At 46.0% G+C, this 20,594-nt stretch overlaps 3 protein-coding genes across 7 annotated transcripts; 2 read left to right on the top strand and 1 right to left on the bottom strand.

Annotated features, from left to right (window-relative positions):
- Positions 1 to 525: 525 nt before the first annotated feature.
- On the bottom strand, positions 526 to 12,073 carry sbk1 (SH3 domain binding kinase 1). The gene is made up of 4 exons (XM_052071712.1): positions 11,443 to 12,073; positions 5,640 to 5,884; positions 5,278 to 5,480; positions 526 to 4,373 (listed from the first exon to the last, which is right to left on the bottom strand). Exons 1-4 carry the CDS (start codon positions 11,478 to 11,480, stop codon positions 3,516 to 3,518), a joined length of 1,344 nt encoding a protein of 447 aa, XP_051927672.1. The 5' UTR covers positions 11,481 to 12,073; the 3' UTR covers positions 526 to 3,515.
- A 1,689-nt stretch (positions 12,074 to 13,762) lies between these two features.
- LOC127604574 (retinol dehydrogenase 13-like) lies at positions 13,763 to 16,416 on the top strand. Its single transcript, XM_052071732.1, has 7 exons — positions 13,763 to 13,930; positions 14,347 to 14,465; positions 14,601 to 14,756; positions 14,863 to 14,967; positions 15,170 to 15,382; positions 15,516 to 15,617; positions 16,109 to 16,416. Exons 1-7 carry the CDS (start codon positions 13,866 to 13,868, stop codon positions 16,414 to 16,416), a joined length of 1,068 nt encoding a protein of 355 aa, XP_051927692.1. The 5' UTR covers positions 13,763 to 13,865.
- decr2 (2,4-dienoyl CoA reductase 2, peroxisomal) lies at positions 16,147 to 20,335 on the top strand. Of its 5 annotated transcripts, none has more exons than XM_052071737.1 (10): positions 16,147 to 16,296; positions 17,728 to 17,829; positions 17,952 to 18,020; positions 18,225 to 18,276; positions 18,354 to 18,489; positions 18,792 to 18,916; positions 19,121 to 19,214; positions 19,283 to 19,387; positions 19,558 to 19,746; positions 20,242 to 20,335. In XM_052071737.1, exons 1-10 carry the CDS (start codon positions 16,253 to 16,255, stop codon positions 20,271 to 20,273), a joined length of 948 nt encoding a protein of 315 aa, XP_051927697.1. In that variant the 5' UTR covers positions 16,147 to 16,252; the 3' UTR covers positions 20,274 to 20,335. The 5 variants fall into 5 exon arrangements, with proteins under 5 accessions (XP_051927697.1, XP_051927701.1, XP_051927698.1 ...); XM_052071741.1 differs by lacking the exon at positions 16,147 to 16,296 and adding an exon at positions 16,334 to 16,481; XM_052071738.1 differs by lacking the exon at positions 16,147 to 16,296 and adding an exon at positions 17,085 to 17,209.
- The last annotated feature ends 259 nt before the right edge of the window (positions 20,336 to 20,594 follow it).

Here is a 20,594-nt window from a genome sequence, read left to right as displayed (position 1 = left end):
CATTAAAAAAATGGACGGAAAGTGCGGAGAAATTCTGAAATGACCCAAATGCGATGATTGGGGTCTTGCCATTTCAAAAGCTGGGGTGGCAAGAATGGCCATACTTTCGCCAATCCCTGCTTTGGCCTTTGATGAGCTCCTTCTTTGCTCTAAATCCGTCAGCAAAGTCAAAACAAGGACACCCGATCCTGCTTGGTCACAGAGGACCTTCGGAGGATATTCATCTAATGAAAAATTTTTCGCACAGAAGGCGGGCTTCCTCGTCTCATAAGCTCGTGCATCCTGGGTGACCTTTCCTTTCTCCTGCTGTCTGAACTGACTCGCTTTGATCAGACGTCTTTGTCGGGAATCCCTTTTCAAACTCATAAACAATTCCCACCAAGGTCTCTCCAGCATATCATGACAATAGATGACACGGCGGTCGTTTTCGGCCAGTGTTCTGTCGCGAAAACATCCTTGAGTTCACTTTGTGTTCACTGATGAGATGAGCAAACACTACCCGAAAAAACATGCGGGAGTCACAAGAAGTGGCGCACGACTGTATTTTATTTCAACATATATTAACATCTTTCTCATTTTTATTAAAGACACAGAGTATTTACAAGTTACAACAACTATCTCTGCCAAAAAAAACAAAAAAAAAAGGTTTTGCTTATTGCAATAATACCCAACCAATACGTACCAACACGTGTGTCACAAAAAAATGATCAAATTTTGCTGAATTGGTCTGAAAATGTTTTATTATTTACCCCATACAAAGCATTTGAGTTCGTCCGCGAACAGTCCGGAACAACGATGCTCACGTAAGACGTCTTTGCATCGCTTAGTGGCTCGCAGCACCTTTTTTAATAATTACATAACGTGTATAACGTGCACCTGCAGTGCAGGTCATCCTGACCTTTTACACGGATGCAAATAAACCCGGCGAACAACACGGACGCCCAGGCTAATTGCAAACGTCTCGCTCGTCCGACTGGCGACGCGTCGGAATTGGAAGGTCAAGGTGAGCCGCTATCCATTTGTCTTTTAGATGCCCCCCCTCCCCACCACCCACCCCAGTCGACAGCCTCGGAAACACGTCGCAATTAGCGGAGGTTACGTGATGCCGCAATATGTTTGTAAAACAGTCGGGAGGAGGCCTTTTATTTGTACGTTTTGGTGGTACGTGTCCTCCAATTGCGACGGGAAGTGTCCGTATGCGCAACCGGGTGTTTATTTGAAGGAAGTATCTATTTGAGAAGCCGTTCTTCATATAAATGAATACGGTGGTTATCGGAAGAAGGTGGTGTCTATTTTTGGAGCTATTTCAATTTCCCGCCTACACACCCGCCAACCAAATCCATATGTAGTGCACCCAAGCGAACTTTTAGTGCTTGGGGGAAATTAACCGGCCATAGAAAATATTATTGCAGCTACCGAGGTTGCACCAACTCTTTATTTTTTTCCAGAGGGGGCATCGGATAGCGAGGAGGTGTGGATGACTGGAGGCCACTTTTTGAAGTAAGACAGTTTTTAACTTTTTACAGCTCGGGAGCATTCAAATTCCAATGACTGCAAAAGGCATAGGACTGTAGCTCATCAAAAAAAAAAAATAATCTTGACATTCGAATGAGACTTGATGGACAACTGATAACGATTTTATCTTGATCTCTTCCGGTCGCATTCACAGAAATAAACCGAGCAATTGTTTCGAACGGCCGTGCGCGCCAGCAAATTCGTTTAATTTGGGCTCAATTAGACCCGAGGAGGATAGAAGCCCGACGACGGCGGCAGTGTGGCATTGTCGCTATAGCAACAGAGCTGATGGGCTGTCAGCGCGAAGACTTAGAGGGGGTTGGGGGGGGGGGGGTGACGAGGGATGATGAAAACAACACCCGGCACAAACATGAGCGGGTCCCCGCGCGGAAAAAGAAGGACGAGCGCGGTCACGAGCGCACGCTGAAGGATTCTCACGCTGCTTTCCTGTAATTAGCGGAGGCTGTTTGGAGCCTGAAGAGAAGGATCAAATCAGTCCTTTTGAGAATTGTTTTTTTTTTTTTTTTTTTTAAGTGAAGCACTGTGATGAGTTTCTGGATGCGGCGTACACTGTAAAAAAAAAAAAAGTTGGGTGAACTCAACATTTCAAGGCGCCATTTGACGAAAAGTTTTGCTTTTGTGGAAGTTGGCTTTCCTGTATTTTAACAACAAAAGAAATAAGAGTTAACTGAGCGGCTCTCCCTTTGATTGAACCCCAACGAACTCACAGACACGAGTAAAAAAAAAACAAAAAACATCTTGCTAGCTTTGCGGCGATTTGCGATTCGAGTGGTTTTTACCATCGCTCGCGGGAAAAAAAACAAACATCCCAGCCGACGTAGCCGCGTGATTTCCGGTGTTTCAAACAATTCCGACCTGGCGCTCCAATTACATAAAGAGGGAACCCCCGCCAGTTTACGAACGGAAGTGTACTGTACAAACAAATCAAACACTCCTCGTTGACGGAAAAGCAGCAGCTACCGTGTCACGCATCTTCATAGATTCTATTTCAAGGTTCGCTAAAGGAGTATCTCCGTACTGCACGCGCCGTCCCGGTTGAGTTGCTACATACGATGCGTTAACCTGACCAAGTCCCCTGATTTTAAAAAAACGAGTACAGCTACATAGTTGAACTACCTGATGTGACGGAGCACTTTTTGTTGTTTTAAATACCAAATACGTCTACAATATGGAGTGAGATTCCTCATCCTTTAAAAAAAAAAAATTGTGCTTTCGTATTGGAAACCTCACACGGACACACACTCACACACACGCGCGCGAATAGCAAAAAAAAATATTAAAACATATTCTCTCCTTGTTGCTTGCACCTCGGCGCCCATAAAATGTTCCCGTAAATGGAGCTCAGCAGTCCAACGGCCGCAACGGATTTACCGGAATGGATGAGTCATAAAACGGCAAGCCGTCCACTCAAGTGTCCTGAGGTGGCGCACGTTAGCGAGACGCGGTGCCTCGTACGCAATGCTACGCGGAGGTCCCGTTTGATGATCTGAAGTGTGGTCGTGCAGTGGACGGTGAAGTCCAGGGCAGCCCTGGACTGGCTCCTGTCGCTTGACGGACCCCCGAGCAGATTTAGCGGTTCTCTCTAGAAAGCGGATGGATGGAAGGAAGTGTGCTCAGTTTTCAAACAGCGTTGGCTTCTTGTTCCTGTCCCGGAGACCGCTACGGTCCAACTTCCTCTCCGGGGAAAGAGAGGACGCTCCGTTTGAACGGAGCTGGACGGAGGCAGGAGGTTCCGGGAGGCGTGGGAGGCTACGGGGGGTCTGGGGAAGGTGCGTAAGGAGGAAGAAGAAGTGGACAAAGTCAAAGCGCAGTTGCCATTGCACATTCCCGAGCCGGACGCTTCGCTTCTCTTGGCGCGGTAGCACTCTCGGCTGCCAACCTAAACGACCTTTGACCTCAGTCCGGGCTGATCTAAGCTCTTCAACTGCCTTTTCAGACGGACTTTACATCTAGAAAGCACTTTGCAAAAAGTCACGCGGTTACACACAGATTTCAATGGCAGTGGCCATCACCATCTGGCTTTTGTTCTTGTCGCGTCCCGGAGGCTGTTGCTGTCCGGCTTCTTCTCGATGGTCAGAGAGGACGCTCCGTTTGAGGGGAGCCGGGCGAAGGCAGGAGGTTCCGGGAGGCGTTGAGGGCTCCGGGTGTCTGTGGGAGCTGCGTGAGGAGGAGGTGGAGGAGGAGGTGGAGGAGGAAGAGGAGGAGGAAGAAGTGGATGAAGATGAAGCGCAGTTGCCGGTGCACACCCCCGATCCGGAGCGTTCGCCTCGCTTGGCGCGATAGGACGCTCTGCGCCTGAGCTCGCTCACGAGCTCGTATTTGACAAAGCAGAAGATGTCCTTGACCCCGCACCGTTTTTCCGGCTCGGCAGCGAGAAGCCTCTGGAACATTCGCAGGGCGTCGTCGCTGAATCGGCGCCACTGAGACGGATACGTTCCCACGGGGCACCCGGCTTTCTGCCAGCGCCGAAACTCCTCGTAGAAGGCGTCGGTTAGCAGCGCCGCCTCCCAGGGGAAGTTTCCCGTGAGCATGCAGAAGACCAGAACTCCGAAAGCCCACACGTCCAGGCTGGCGGTGACCAGGAAGCCCTCGGCGCGGCTGGCCCGGCACACCTCCGGAGCCGTGTAGGGAATGGTGCCGCTCACCCTCTTCACGCGGCAGCCCACCCGGCGGGTCATGCCGAAGTCTGCCAGCTTGATGCGGCGACACTCGCGGTCGAAGAGCAGCACGTTTTCCGGCTTGACGTCCCTGTGCACCAAGCTTTTACTGTGCATGAAATCCAGGGCCAGACCGAGTTGTTGCATGCAGCGTTTGACCATTTCTTCCGGCAGGCCCACCTGAGAGGAAGACAAAAGACAAGAAGAAAGGAAATACGCCGCGGCTGAAATCTAACGTATAAAGAACAGAACAAAACGGGGAAAACGTAGCACGCCAGAGTACAGAAATGTCGGGATGTGTTCAACCACATCGGCTAGCCAATAATTCGTGGACCTAATTCTATTGATTATGTTTTAAGGAGGGCGGCCCGGTAGTCCAGTGGTTACCACGTCGGCTTCACAGTGCAGAGGTACCGGGTTTGAATCCAGCTCCGGCCTCCCTGTGTGGAGTTTGCATGTTCTCCCCGGGCCTGCGTGGGTTTTCTCCGGGTGCTCCGGTTTCCTCCCACATTCCAAAAACATGCGTGGCAGGCTGATTGGACGCTCTAAATTGTCCCTAGGTGTGAGTGTGAGTGCGAATGGTTGTTCGTTTCTGTGTGCCCTGCGATTGGCTGGCAACCGATTCAGGGTGTCCCCCCGCCTACTGCTCCAGCACCCCCCCGCGACCCTAGTGAGGATGAAGCGGCTTGGAAGATGAATGAATGAATGAATGAATGTTTTAAGGAACCCCGAGTGCAGTATGGCAACCGGTCAGGCGTCCCAATACATTTGTCCAAATCATACCGACATGTCCAAATTCACCGACAAAACACAAACTCAAGTTCAGGCGGAACACTGATTTTCTCCGCTCGGAAAGCGTGAAACAAACGTCTCTCGTCTTGTGTTGCGCTGAAATTGCAATTTTAATGAGAAAGCCAAACCAAACGGTCGGGAAGCAAAGTCGGAGCTGCTCTGACAGCGATGCAACCGAGAAAAGGGCTCGGGCCCCAGGGGAGCTTGTTAAAAGTGCGCCATCTGAACACCGTTGGAGCGGCTCTGTCGGAGTGGAGATGATGATTGGTGGAGACAAGCACGGTGGCGCTACCTGCGGGGGAATGATGTCAAAGAGGTCCCCGGCGGGAGCGTATTCTTGTCCAAATACGTAGCAATCCTCCGTCTCAAAGAGCACGTCCAAGACTTTGATGATGAACGGGCTTGAGCTAAGCGAGCCCGTTAGACTGTACTCCCGCAGGAAACTCTTGAGCTTGGTCTTGTTTTTGGTCACAAACTTCAGCGCCATTTTAGTGCCTGGAAAGAGCGGACGGAAATATGAGCAAAAGGTCGACGGAGAGTGTGTTGCGCCATTCATCTCCCCGGGGCATGCGGAGACCGGACACGATTAGTCTTCTTCATCACGCGCATCGCCCCGCCCACCCAAACCCCCCCCCCCCCCCTGGAAATGCTCACCTTGACTCCTGTGGGCCACCAGGTCCACTTTGCCATACGTGCCCTTGCCAAGCTCGCGAATCTGCTCAAATTGTTTGCTGACGTCCGCGGCGGAAAGCGTGGTGATGGCTAATGCTTGCATGTCCTCCACGGGCACCCCGACTCCACCGGGGGCCATTTTGGATGTCGGGGAGCTCCCGCCGCTGCCCACCCGTCCCGGCCCGGTTGGAGAAAGAGACAGGCTGGCCTTGACGCCGGGCGGCAGACTGATGGAAAAGGAAAACGCTACTTTGAGTCAGTGTGTCTTTTTTTTTTCTTTTGATTTAATACCGATTGACGGGCGGCCCGGTAGTCCAGTGGTTAGCACGTCGGCTTCACGGTGCAGAGGTACCGGGTTCGATTCCAGCTCCGACCTCCCTGTGTGGAGTTTGCATGTTCTCCCCGGGCTGGCGTGGGTTTTCTCCGGGTGCTCCGGTTTCCTCCCACATTCCAAAAACATGCGTGGCAGGCTGATTGAACACTCTAAATTGTCCCTAGGTGTGAGTGTGAGCGTGGATGGTTGTTCGTCTCTGTGTGCCCTGCGATTGGCTGGCAACCGATTCAGGGTGTCCCCCGCCTACTGCCCGAAGACAGCTGGGATGGGCTCCAGCACCCCCCGCGACCCTCGTGAGGATCAAGCGGTACGGAAAATGAATGAATGAATGAATGAATGAACTTATCAGCTCATCATCTGTGTTGGAGGAGGTAAACATCTAAAACACGAATGGGCAACTCGAGGGCCACTCTCCTGCATGTTTTACGATTAGCTAGCGCCCGCTCATTTGCTCGCGCCGGCCCGCGTGATGTCCATACCGTATCCCAAAGGGAGGACTAAATGGTTTGAACAGACTCTCGTTAGCTTGAAACCAATTTCGGAGTATGCGCGAGGGCGGGGGGGGGCAGGAGTACACACGTCGCACATCACTTTGTGGTGCTTTACGATGCGGCCACGAGAATGACTGGCCTCGCAGCACTTACTGGCATGCGGTGGACGGGAAAATCAATAAGAAGCGCCAACAAACAGAGATAAATGGCTGACAGTTTGGAGGTGTATTCCGGGAAAATGGGCCACGTGCCTTCTGGGAAACAAAACGTCGTCACTTGTTACTCGGGGTTTGTTCTCCGGGCTTAAAATGCGCCGGCCGCTCAGTTAAATCAGCGAATGAGGTTTGGTGAAGGTGTAACGGGATACTGGAAAAAGAATGCAGCCGTTTTAATAGAGGGGGGTGGGGGGGGGGGGGGGGAATAGGACGCAATCATCCATCCAATCACTATGAGCGATTTTGCTGGTGGCCAACTGATAAGCTTGTTGTTCTTTTCTCCTCGAACCCGATTTCTCAACAAAAGCTCTCATTTGGTACACCTGCACTATTGTTGTCACGTCCCGTGCCCGCCAGCAGGTGGCGGGCTTTTCCCTCCGCCAACTGCACACCTGTCCGTAATTTCGTTTTCGGTTGTTTCCTTATTTCTTCCCTGGTCCTTATTTGACCAGCGTTTTTTGTTACTGTTTCCCTGTCGGGCTCTTTCTGTTCGTTATTAAAGACTTTTTGTGTTCATAACAAAATCTTTTCGTGTCTGCTTTACCTGGGGATCCACTTCGTTATTTTGTTGTGACAATTGTGAGCGCCCCCTACGAGTCGAAACACGCTATTCGGATTCATATCGGGTTTGCGGGATATGAATTTAGCGCCATCTCAGCGGGCGGCCATTTTAAATTTCTATCCATGATTTTTTTTTTCATTGAATTATTATTTTTTTGTCCAACTGTCCCGTTTAAATGTTTAACCACTCAACCTGTGCCCAAGATTTGGTCCGCACGGAGCACAATCGAGTCTTCGTGGACTCCCTGAAGGCAACACGCAGTCGAGTGGGCACAGTTGGCGTGAGTAGGCAACGGGATTCACAACGTCTTACATAATCACCTCCGGGCTCATATTAAGACGTGCGATCAGCGGCGATACCAGCACATATGGAATACGCAGGGCGCCCTTTCCATTTTCTGCATCGATGTTTATTTTCCTCCTGCACTGGAAGAAGAAGCCAAGTACAAGCGTTGCAAATTGTTACGCCCTTTTGCTAAATTTATCCAGCTCTGCCCACAAGATACAAAATTGGCTTCGGTTTTTCTTTCTACGCCGACATTCCTGTGAACTTGGGTGTCGTTCCCACAATGCCAACATTTTATTGACGTGTATTTTTTTTTTTTCCTCAAAATATGATGACTTTATTTTTTTAGGGTGGTACTTGGCAAGAACATTCACAGAACTACTGCACTTTCGAATAATAAAAGTCGGAGCTACTCCTCCAAATAATTCACCCCCCCAACATAGCTCATAATCGCATCTTCTTAGTTCCCCGCAAAGACAACCCCCCCCCCCCTCCCCGACATCCACGAGCGAAGGATGCTATACGCCCATTTCCTCTTTAGAACCGGATTAAGAGTGCCGATACGCGACGGTGCAGCTGTGATCACATCCGAAGGTGTGATCCACAAACCGCAGTGTTGTGCCCGGAAGGTATATAACGTGGGGGTGGGGGGGGGGGGGTGGGGGGGGGGATTCTTTGGCTTTCTGCCAAGATGATGTGATTATTCGGGAGGCTCAAAGGGTCTGGAGTGTGACAGTGACGCTACATAGAAGGGCCCCTTGTGTTCCACGAGCAGCTGTGACCTGAGGCGGCAGAATCCCTTCTAAGCACCTGCTGAGGGACTTTTCGAATTAAGGCGACGTTAAAAGTGACTCGTCTTCCCACAAAACCGGTGGAGTAAGAATTAAGAAGATTAATCCACTCGTTTACATCCACCTAAGAGTGCAGATCGTATTTGTTAGCACGTCTTTGGGGTTTTGCGTTGTTTGATCACTTCCCGTCCTATCAGGTGGCTAAAGATGCCGTCTGGGGGGTTATTAAATCCGGTTCCACTCATTCTAAATAATCTGTAAGTAGTTGAAACCATCCCACTCGCTTGTTATACGTCCGGATATGTTTTGATCCCCCTCGACAAATTCTCTAGCCCACAACATGCGTGTAAACACGGGAACGAAAATCTCTTTATAACAGACAGAGTAAAAAAAAAAAATCTCTAATCTTAATTCCTGGAAAGTGCCTTACAGGACTAGAGTTGACAGAACGGATTTTAAAAGCAAAAACTGCAAGTTTTTTTTTTTTTTTAATAAAAAAAGTAAGGCCTACATTTTCGATGTTGAAGATGCAAAAGTTGACGGTCTGAACGGTGACGCGCGACCCTTTCGTGTGCAACAAATGTAGTTTAATATTCAGCGAGGTGTATCTAAAGTGGGTCAGGGGATCAGAGTCAGCAGCTTTGCGCTGTTTACCGCTTTTATTGCTCAGTCCTTGTCCCTCTTGTCTGTTCCTGAAAATAAACAAGAGACTCGAGGAGGGGAGGGAGAAGTAAATAGATTTCGTACTCAGTCTCCCTCTTCGCACTAATGGAAAACTTGTTTCGGGTGCGATGAGTCACCAACTGGGGATGACCGAGCTCACGTATTGCCTTGTCTCCTCTTCCCTATTTGAATGAGCTCCAGTTAACTATGAAGGAAACGCATCTTGACTTGAATTGCTGCACAAATGACTGCCTCCGAAAGCACGAGTGTGCACTTTGTCCATCTGTCATAGGTTGACTAACGATTTTGACCCCAATAGGAAACACGGGAGGAGCGTAATTGCAACCAAACACTGACGATAGAACCAATCCAGATTCATTAGTGGCTGCCATGAGACTGGGGCGCGTCTGCCATGCAGAAATACTTAAGTGATGGATCAGTTCAAGAATTTGCTCCTTCCGCATTTCTCACTCCGTTCCAACCGTTTTCATTTGAAATTGTTCCGTTACTTTGTGGCACTAGTGAGCAAATGATGGTAAATTCAGAATGAAATTCCAGAATAGCGGCCCGGTAGCCAAGTGGTTAGCACGTCTGCTTCACAGTGCAGAGGTACCGGGTTCGATTCCAGCTCCGGCCTCCCTGTGTGGAGTTTGCATGTTCTCCCCGGGCCTGCGTGGGTTTTCTCCGGGTGCTCCGGTTTCCTCCCACATTCCAAAAACATGCGTGGCAGGCTGATTGAACACTCTAAATTGTCCCTACGTGTGAGTGTGAGTGCGAATGGTTGTTTGTTTCTGTGTTCCCTGCGATTGGCTGGCAACCGATTCAGGGTGTCCCCCGCCTACTGCCCGGAGACGGCTGGGATGGGCTCCAGCACCCCCCGCGACCCTAGTGAGGATCAAGCGGTTAGGAAGATGAATGAATGAATGAATTCCAGAATACAAATGTCAATATTCACCACTTCCTTGCCCGTTTGAGACGTCACCGAGGCCATTCATCGCATTCTCAAAATTGATGAAAATATCGGAATTAAGAGACATGTTACCAATCGTGACAACTTGGGCCTTTTCGTTTTGTTGACGACTTATTGGGAGCCATTTTTCACTTACTGCAAATTCAGACTTCCGCTCGCCACATTCTCACACCGACGTCGAGCATAACCGGCTTGAATGGCCCTTGCCTTTCCGGTGTGCAGAAATCCTTAAGTGATGACATGCCGTGGGGACATTTTATAACAACCACCCCACCCCCTACCCCCAACCCCCCTTGCACCCCACCATCCTAATCCAGTCTCTTCCACAGGGGAGGTTTGATGTGAGCGTAAGGTTGGGGGACTCCGATGAGAGAGACGAGCATCCCTCCCTTTGTGCTACATGCTTTGATGTTGACGACATCGCGCAGGGTTGTGGAGGGGGGGTTCAAAAGAAAGCTGCAGAAATTGGGTCTTGGGAGGGGGGGGAGAGGAGGAGGAGGAGGAGGAGCTGGTTGTCTAATGAAAAAGCAATTTCACCATCCCCATCAAGGCAAACTAACAGTCCTGTACAGTATATAATGGGATTTACGAGAATAATAGCACATCCCTTACCCTCCCCCCCACCGTCTCATTATGAAGCATTTGACTAAATTGCATGATGTACGCGCATGTGTATACAACACTGAGCAGACACAAAAGAGCAGTCTCCGAGCATCCAGCAGCCCAGAAACAAAAAACAAAAAAACCCAAAAAAACAGTCCTAATTGGGAAGCCGCGCGAGGAGAGCAGAGCCTAAATGGAGCTGAATAAAACTGTTTACAGCAAAACCTCGCGTGAGGTATTGATTGACAAGGCTCATAATGAAATGATATTAGACAGCTGTTTCCTCCCAGATGGCGGTGGCAGCAGGTTGCTGTAAAAAGCTGTTTCTTCTATGGACACAAGATGTTTCGCAGACTTGGGAGGAAATGATACGCTCATTTGGACACTCGCGATATTCATTCACGTGTTGGATTCTGATGATGCTTTTCCTTCTCATCTACAATGTGAAACTATTGTAGCCCGGGGACAAAATTCCTTTTCATCGGTTTCAAAAGCCTTTTCATGGGATTCGCCCCCTAATGAGCCGACATAATGCGTTTAGGAGTTTATGAAGTGCAACCGCATTCATTGTAAAAGTATTGTACGGAACAGAGGAGGATTTGCAGGCGTGAGCATTTTTGAAGCGTCGCTTATTCATTTCCAACTGAGACATCATTGCATTCCGAACACACTGTTTCTCTTTATTTTTTTTTTCTGGAACACTCCCTCCATTCATGCCATCTATTGCGTATTATACACAGGTGTGTGTATAGATATGATAAGTGTGGAACCTCTGAAGTAATGCCAAACAAATGGAAGGCTTGTGATGAAAAATACAACAACAATGCGAGTCTCCCGTTGGGTTCTTATTAGTGCACCTCAATGCCCTCACCTGCTGGGGACTTGTCTCTCTCCTCCATGGTCCTGCATTCTCTGCACTGCACTGAACCTCTGGAGACTGCACGAACCTGAAGCACACAGGTAAAATTTTTTAAAAAGTTTAAAAAAAAAATCAACAAAAGAAAATCCAAAGAATCCTGGGCAGGTCCCTCCAAAAAAATCTCAAAGCTTTGGATGACAGACAGACTTGCTGAAAAGTGCGGATGTGCTCCCTCAGTTGACTCTCATCCTGTTCCTTGAAAGGTTTGAGACTACTCGTCCGGAGGCGGATGCGGTGAGCGCATCATGATGGGTGCTGCGGTGTGCGAGCTCGGATCATCTCTCCTCTGGCGGAAGGCTCAAGGGTAGTCCTAGGTGGGGGTTGTTTATCTTTCGCTCCTCCAGTAGTACTGCATGACCCACATCAGTCCCAGTCATTCACAAACGGAGAAGCCAGAAGAAGCCTGCACATCCAGTGTAGATGAATACGTTCCACTCCCAGCTCTTGTGTCCCGCAGGTGAGAAAGAGGTTGAAATGTGGTGCAGGGGCTAGGGATGGTTTTTGTGCTTCAGATGTTGCTCCTCTTCTGGTTCCCACTACTCTGCTCTCTTCATTGTTTGTCGTCTGCACTGCTCACATGCCCAGGGTCCTAGTGCCTCTTCTCATATTACCCCACTACTACGGAGGTTCTCAGCGACGGCAGTGCGGTGCAGTCTTTGCCAAGCTTTACTGAGACAAAACCCCCGTTTCAAATTTGTCTTACGGAAAACCGCCAAGCAAAAATTCCACAAAAAGTTCTTTATCCTCTGCATCGAATGTCTAATATTAGTGCTGCACTGGTGAGCTGAGAAAGGAGTGGAGACGTCTCAATGAACAGTGCAACTGTCTGTCTGTCTGATAGCGCCCCCAGATGGCCAAGGCGGGCAATATTTAGTCATGTCAATAATGTAGGTTTTTACAAGGTACACTATTCTGGGGCGCTGTAATACCCAACCACCACTGGACGGGGTTGCGGTGATTTTTTTTTTCCAGTGCAACCCGCAAGTATCGAATGATTGCACTACTACTCCTGCTATTGTAGTTTGAGTGATTTGAGCACTCGAAAGGAACAAGCTGCTCCCCTCTTGCATAATTCAACAGCTTGAGCACTTCACGCCATGTCTTTGCCAACTGTCCTTATTAGGCAATTAATTCACAGCACTGGCACGTTCCCGTAACTGTACATGAGGAACAACAGCACTCCTGCCAGCACTTGTTTGCTAAGATGAACAGATGAGACAGCTTGGATATGATGGCCACGACCTGGAAGAGCCATTAACTATCATGAGTAGGTGGATGGCTGCAGATAAATGGATAGAACAGTATTTCCCAACCTTCACGTGGAAAAAAAAAAAAAGATGACAAGGCACATCACCATACAAAAATGTCCCAAAAAGTAAATGTGTACCAAGATGTGAAGGGAAATAATGCTTTCAGTCATTTTACATCCAGCAGAGAAGAACCAAACAGATGCATCTATTGCAAAGTGGTAAATGGGCCAAGACGTTTTTTTTCCTTTTAATTTTACCTGGGTTAGCACAGAAACAGTGCTGCTAATAATCATAGTCAAGGTCAAGTATTCATGCTGAAAGGTCAAACACACCAGGCGGGATAAGACACCTTCAAATTATTAACAGATGTAACCGTCTGCTCGGCTTCGGTCACTCTGTCTTTCATCTCCTCTTTGCCACACACCAGCCTCGCGGCCCAGATTTAGATTTTTTATGTGTGTCGCCTCAAGTTTCCACCTGGCCTTGTTTCTTTCTTGTTTCCAAATCTTTCCTCCTAAATTGCTTCCAGTGTCCTTGCTGCCCTACAAACGTCAGTGGAGTGACATAAGCTCAAGTTCAAATGGCCTCTTTACAGAAAGTTTCGAGTTTAACAACTTTTGGTTGCTATGTTGTGTTAGACAGTGACTTATAATATATGCCATTTTTCAAACTGAGAAATAATAGCACAATGGAATCCGCTCATGAATCTGACAAAAGGCATTCTAATTTTGAGCACAGATAGCTTCCAAATACTTGTAAGCTAATCAAATGCAAGAAAATAATATGAAATACTGGCAGTGTTTAGCGAAAGTGAAGTTGGGGAATACTAGTGTGAAAGTAAAGTCAATAATTTTCAGAAAAACTATTAATTTTATGCATATTGCTGAAAAAGCACCAGAATAGTCCAGTGCATTTGTTTATTTTTGTTTTCATTCAAAGTTTAATTCATTATTATGATGATGATTATTATTATTTGCCCTTTTTGAAAGTCCCTTCCTGGATCCAGACTATCTTTCCCAGAATGCCAAGCAACGCAGTGACGTAATTAGTAAGCGACCATAACCTTGCACTGTTCGTTTTACCGTACCCCCACGAAACGTTTCATTTAGCGTTAGTTTATACACAATGAGGAAATATGTCTTGCCTGTTTCTGTCTTTGGAACTGTTATTGGATGTGCCGTCTTGGTGAAGTGAGTAGCTCTTGAATAAGCGCTGTTTAATAGACTGTACTGTACATAACAGTGTTTGTTGTGGCTTACTGTATATACTGTACACGTGGTTTCGTCTGTTTTTTTTTGTTTTCCTGTTGAGACAGTTATGTTCCTTCTGTCCATCAAACCAAGTCAAACACATTCTAGTCGACTAAACTTAATTGAATAGATTTTTAATACTGTGTATAAATTTGAATAGCAATTTTATTTGGTCTTACGTTCATGCATTATATCAGAGGAAAAGGACATGATCCCAACTGGGATCTCAAAAGGAACAACTGCTTACCAATTATCCCTGACCTCATAATATGACTTCATTTAAAAAATCATCTATTGATTTCCGATCACACTTTTCCTCAGTCTACCTGAAATTTTGATTTGATTTACTTTCACAGGAACCACGTGACTGGGGGTCGGTGTCCTAGCAAAGCCAAGCTAAATGGGAAGACGGTTGTTATCACAGGGGCCAACACAGGGATCGGCAAAGAGACGGCGCGGGAACTGGCCCAGAGAGGTGTGTAAACATGATGATATTTGGAATTAGAGACCAAGGCCCGCTGCAAAAAATCCACAATAATGGAATCCCCCATTAAAAACCGAGTGTTTAAAGAATCTATTACTTCTCCCCCTTACTTCTCTTCATGGTTAGGGGGTCGTATCATTATGGGATGTCGAGACATGGAGAAGTGCGAGGCGGCCGCCAAAGAAATCCGAGGCAACACGTTAAATCCTCATGTTTACGCCTGCCACCTTGACTTGGCCTCCATGAAATCCATACGCGAGTTTGCCGAGAGGATCAAAGAAAGTAAGTTCATGAAAAAAAAAAAAACATGTTACACAATCTTGTTTTCACCGCAGCTCCATGCTGTAGGAAAAGGTGCTACTTTCATAAAAATAATATTTCCTTGCAGAGGAACAGCGGGTGGATGTGCTAATAAACAATGCGGGGGTCATGAGATGTCCTGCCTGGAAAACAGAGGATGGCTTTGACATGCAGTTTGGAGTTAACCACTTAGGTACACGCGCGTGTGATTGTTTAAAATATGCCTCAAGTACGCCTCATCTTTCTTTATGTTAAGTTGAAAGGAGAAAATTCATAGATGGATGGACATGACACAATAGCCACCCAAACGCGAGGGTGTATTCTATTTTGAATCAAAACCCACGAGAATGATTCTCCACGAGAAATGACAAATATTTTCTTCTGCCCACCTCCAGGCCACTTTTTATTGACCAATCTCCTGCTGGATCGCTTAAAAGAATCCGCCCCCAGCAGAGTGATCAACTTGGCCTCGCTCGCCCACCTTGTTGGAAAGATGGACTTTGAAGACCTGAACTGGGAAAGCAAAAAGTTTGATACCAAGCAAGCGTACTGTCAGAGCAAGCTTGCCAACGTTCTCTTTACCAGAGAGCTGGCCAAGCGTTTACAAGGCAAGTTAAGTGACATGTGTGGGAGGGAGTACAGTTTTTATTGTTTTGTTCTGATTTACAGGGCGAGCCGAAAGTAGGAATACACTTTTAAATTACCGCTAACTTCTCTAATGTTTGTTTTTATATGTGACAGGCACAGGCGTGACCGTGAATGCTGTGCACCCCGGTGTTGTTTCCACTGAGCTTGGCAGGCACACTGGTCTGCACCAGTCCCAATTTTCCACCACCGTGCTCAGTGAGTACAGCGGAATTATTATTGAAAGATGAAAAAGCATTTTACATTTTGAATCCTTAATCTATCAAGACATCACCCACAAAAAAAAATATTTTAGGATTATCAATAATTCAGATGAACCGCAATATACCGGTAGGTCAAATTTTTTTAAAAATCGTCTCAAAAACCTTATGTGCTTGAAAAAAGTAAAGACAAAAATTGGGGAAATCTCTGATTAAAATTTGCTATTGACCACTGTTATTTACAGTAAATTGATGTCAATATATAATTGTAATTGTAATAATTTGTTTAAATAAATGCAATAATTTGATTATTCAATGAGATAAATCCACCAGGACTTTTGAAAATTACAAATGCATGAGGGCGTGCAGTCGTCAGTTGCCAAGACATGGTCTCTTCTCTCCAAAATGAACACACCAGCACTGCTCATGTTTTTTTTTCTTCCATGTTTGTGTATTCATTTACAAATTCAAATCACGCTTGCTCCCCAGGTCCCCTTTTCTCATTGCTGGTGAAGAACCCCGAGTTGGGAGCCCAGCCCAGCATCTACCTGGCCGTAGCCGAAGAGCTGGAGGGGATGACGGGGCGCTACTACGACGTTTTGACAGAAAAGGAGCCAGCTCCCCAGGCCATGGATGAGGAGGCGGCTCGCAGGCTGTGGGAGATCAGCAGCAAGCTGGTAGGTCTGAAGGAGGACCAAGGACAGTCCAGCAATTCCTGCCACACTGACCTGCCAGCACCAAGTCAACAGACACATGGACAAAACCCAGGACCAGTTGTTGGAGCTGTGGGGTCGTAGCGCGTCTGATCTACTGCCTCGGCCTGGCAGCGGCAAGGGACAGGGCTCAGTCGCAACTGATTTAAGTAAATATATTTTTGGCCACATGCCTTTATGCTCCTATGATTTCTTCGAGCAAGTTTCTCTTAAAAATGAAATCTAACAAACGAGTGAGTCATGTATAAAATGCAGACAGTGTTGGAATTAAATTATCTACAGTGCGTGCAAATCCGCAGCTGCGGCACGGTGTTTGTCTCCAAAATCTCCACAAGAGATATTAATGTTATTGTTGCCTGTCTCGTGATATTCTGGGGCAGTTTTTGAAAGACTTCATTGGGAATTTATGGTACAAGTATGCTTTTTATCTCATTCAAATGGCAACTTTATAAATTAATATGGCATACAGTATTGGGATGCTTGTGGAAGCAGGGCTTAATTTGGGGGTGCTCAAAAAACGGCGCCCGTGACCCCCCCGCACCCACTTCATTGTGACGATTCGGTAATATCTTAAACAACATCGCCATCTAGCGGTCATTGTAATGTAAATACTGGATAATTTATTAACCAACTAGTCAATAAAATAAAACGTGATATTCACGTTAAATATATTGACATAGTTCTTTACAAATTACTCAATCAGAGAAACAATGCAAACGAATACATTTGAATTTGACTATCGTATTTGAAACATAATCCTGCAAAACTTCAATTCCCATGATGCTCCGCAGACAGCGTCTGAAAATTAGTGTCCAAGGTACAAACAACTACTCCAACTTCACAAGTAAAGGACGCGTACAAAAGCCACATTGGTCGAGTAAGCTCGATCATTTGTTTCGGAAATTGCTTTCAAATTTCTTTTTCGGTGTTCTTGACCAATTTGTTCTTCGAAAGGTAACGAAAACATAGGCTACAGTTAGCTACATGACTTTCATAGCAAAAGCTCAGCATCAGATGCTAACATAAAAATGTGTCATCTCTTTGTACAAAAATAGCATTCTGCGCGACTGTAAATGTCCATTTGATTTCAGATGACCGTGCTGTCAATGTAATCGTGTGTATTTAATCTCGTAAAAATGTACAGCATTACAAAAGCAGTTCACCAAATATGTCAATAAGATTTGTTCTGTGTGTTTAGTGGTTGTTTTTCAATAACATTGCTTTTATTACGTTGCTTCTATGTCAGATTGATTCCAAACAGTTTGTCAAAACTGAGATTTTATCAACACGCCGTGTTTGATCCTTAATACTGGATTTTACAGAACATCATCGTGTGTGTACATAAATGCATCTGTGCCATGTGTGATGAAAGCCCTTTCCATATTTCTTGACTAGGATGGCAGAGCCACAGCGAGTTTGTGATGTGCTACCTGAAGACATTGCTTCCGATGACTGCCTGACTTCATACACTCACATCTACAGCCCAGACTTACTCAAGTAAGTCACTGCATTGGACATTCGCCGTCTGCATGTGGGTTAGAATGATCACATTTCTAAACACTAGAAATCTGACGTGGTAGTAATGACATGAAGTGACTTTCAAGTCTATGCATTTTCAGGGATCAGGTAGCACTTATCACGGGTGGCGGGTCAGGAATTGGACTACGGATTGCAGAAATCTTCATGAGGTGAGGAAACTAGTTGGCATCTTCTGTGGAATCTATTTAATGATATGAGTTCAAGATTTTGTATTGAAATACCAAAATAAACTTTTCTGGAATATTCTAATTGCATTTTGAATTTGAATAAGTGAACAAAAGTAACAATACAGTGGCGTTATATGACCCTGATAGTGGAAATCCCCTCATGTTTTTATTTGTCTCTTCTTTCAGACATGGCTGTGACACGGTGATTGCCAGCAGGAACAAAGAAAAGCTCACTGAGGTTTTGATTTTCTTTTGATTATCTTTGCCAAGTTGTCAGTCTTGGAGAATCCGATTAGCATTTGGTGTCTCCTCCAGGCGGCGAAGAAGCTGTCTACCGTTTCAGGACGACGCTGTCTCCCGTTGTGCTTGGACGTGAGGCAGCCTGAGAGCATTTCAGCGGCTGTGGATGAGACCCTCAAAGAAATGGGCCACATCGACATCCTTGTTAACAGTAAGTCGAAAAAACAAAAGTGGAAGCGGAGTCACTCTTAAGGTCTTTAAATTAAGCAACCAATTATTTAATACCATTAATGTAAATAATGTGAAAAATAAAACGTTGCATGCATGCAGATAAACGGCCAAAGATCAAGTGTGACAGATTTTGGGCTTAATCATCAACTTTTGTTTTATCTCTTCATGCCAAGAGCCCTTGAGTCCACAGCAAAAGATTGTGTCGCTGGGGAAGACGGCGTCGGCGAAAGGTCACCGATGCTTCTCTGACGTAACGCAAAATAAGATTCAGTCTTCTGACAGATGCTGCCGGCAACTTCCTGTGTCCTGCCGCTGTTCTTTCCTTCAACGCCTTCAAGACGGTTCTGGAGATTGACACCATGGGAACGTTCAACACCAGCAAAGTTGTGTACGAGAAGTGGTTCAAGGTACAGTAAGTCACCACAAGAGGGCAGTAAATATCTAGATTCAAATTGCCGTTGCCAGGTCAAGGATGCAATTCAAATGTATATTTTTATTCAGCCCTACCCAAGTCAGTACACATCACACGTACAAGGCAGATTGCATCCAAGCAAAATTGCACGAGCAGTTCATATATTTTGAGAGACTTATTTGTTTTTACTCATTTTCAGGATCATGGAGGCAACATTGTCAACATTTCGGCAACACTTGGATACAAGGGACAAGCGCTGCAGGTGCACGCTGGATCTGCCAAGGCTGCAAATGGTAAGATTTGTTTATAATTGACAGCTTTAAGAATTTTAACCCTCTTCTATATTTTCTCCTATTCCTAGATGCCATGACCAAGCATTTGGCTGTGGAGTGGGGACCCAGTGGGGTGAGAGTGAATGCTGTGGCCCCCGGTCCCATCTCTGGCACAGAGGGCTTCCGCAGACTGGGTAAAAAAAAAACAACAAATTGCATTATTCTATAGAAACTTAAAATAAAGATTCACACACACCCAAAAAAAAATAGATTTTCGATTTTAATCAATGTTCATTAAAAAAAAAATCTGTTGTGTCTTCATTAAAATAACAGTGGTGGAAAACACTTTCTTTTTTTCTCTAAGGTGGTCCGAGAGGGGAGGCCGCTGGTCTGTTCCAGTCCATTCCTTTGCAGCGATCAGGCAACAAGACGGAGATGGCCCACTGCACACTTTTCTTAGCCAGCCGGGCCTCGTCCTACGTGACCGGAGCCATCCTGGTGGCGGACGGCGGATCTTGGCTGACCTCAGCTAACGACGCCTCCAAGATGATGGGTATAGCCTCCTCTAAATCCGCTAAACTTTGAGCAGGGGTTCTTCTGTTTTCCTCCTGTCCCAGGTGTGGAGGTGGAGGTGTAGCTTTTCAAATGACTTGTGTAGAAAATGGAAAACCATTTCGTTTTTTTTCTAGTGCTTTCCATTTCATAATGTCTTTTATGTCCTTTTTTAAGCCAAGGCATGCATTGTCATTGAAAAAAAATGTCACTTTATTTAAGTCATGATGGCTACACAGGTTAATTATACCTTCTGACATCAAGTGGAAAAACATTTAATTGTTCTGTCTGTCACTATATGTCGCTGTCAAAGAAACATGAACATAGATACACTCTTTGGAGCGATTTAATGGAATTTTTCGCGGCATACCCGATGATGACTGCTGGCAGAGTAATGTGCCGCAGCACAGTGGTTGGGTATCGCTGATGCATGTTTTTTTTTTTTTGCCTCACTGTCAGACAGAAAATAATATATATTTCTTTTCCTTTTTTTCAGGTTATTGGTCATCTGAAAAGAGAGACAAATAAAAATGAACAAAACAGTAACAAAGCTGCAGTGCTGTGACACTGTTTCAGGCTACAGAATTGGAAACTGATCCATATAAGTATATATCTCTGATCTTACCAGAGTTGTACCACAATTAAGCATATTTTCCAAGAAATGACATGATCAATATTTTATTCGACTGGAATATGGAAATATCACATATTCAATACGACTGCCAACGTTTGTGATACAGCACCATGTAATCTTAATCCTGTGTTGTGTTATTCTGCATTTCATGTACATTTGTCCTCACATTCCATTTTGTGATGATCAGTCACTTAGTAAAACATTTATTATATTTA

This window comes from Hippocampus zosterae, chromosome 7, assembly GCF_025434085.1.
Source record: "Hippocampus zosterae strain Florida chromosome 7, ASM2543408v3, whole genome shotgun sequence".
NCBI lineage: Eukaryota > Metazoa > Chordata > Actinopteri > Syngnathiformes > Syngnathidae > Hippocampus > Hippocampus zosterae.
The sequence above is the reverse complement of the archived record's forward strand: the minus strand, read 5'-3'. Positions and strand labels throughout refer to the sequence as shown.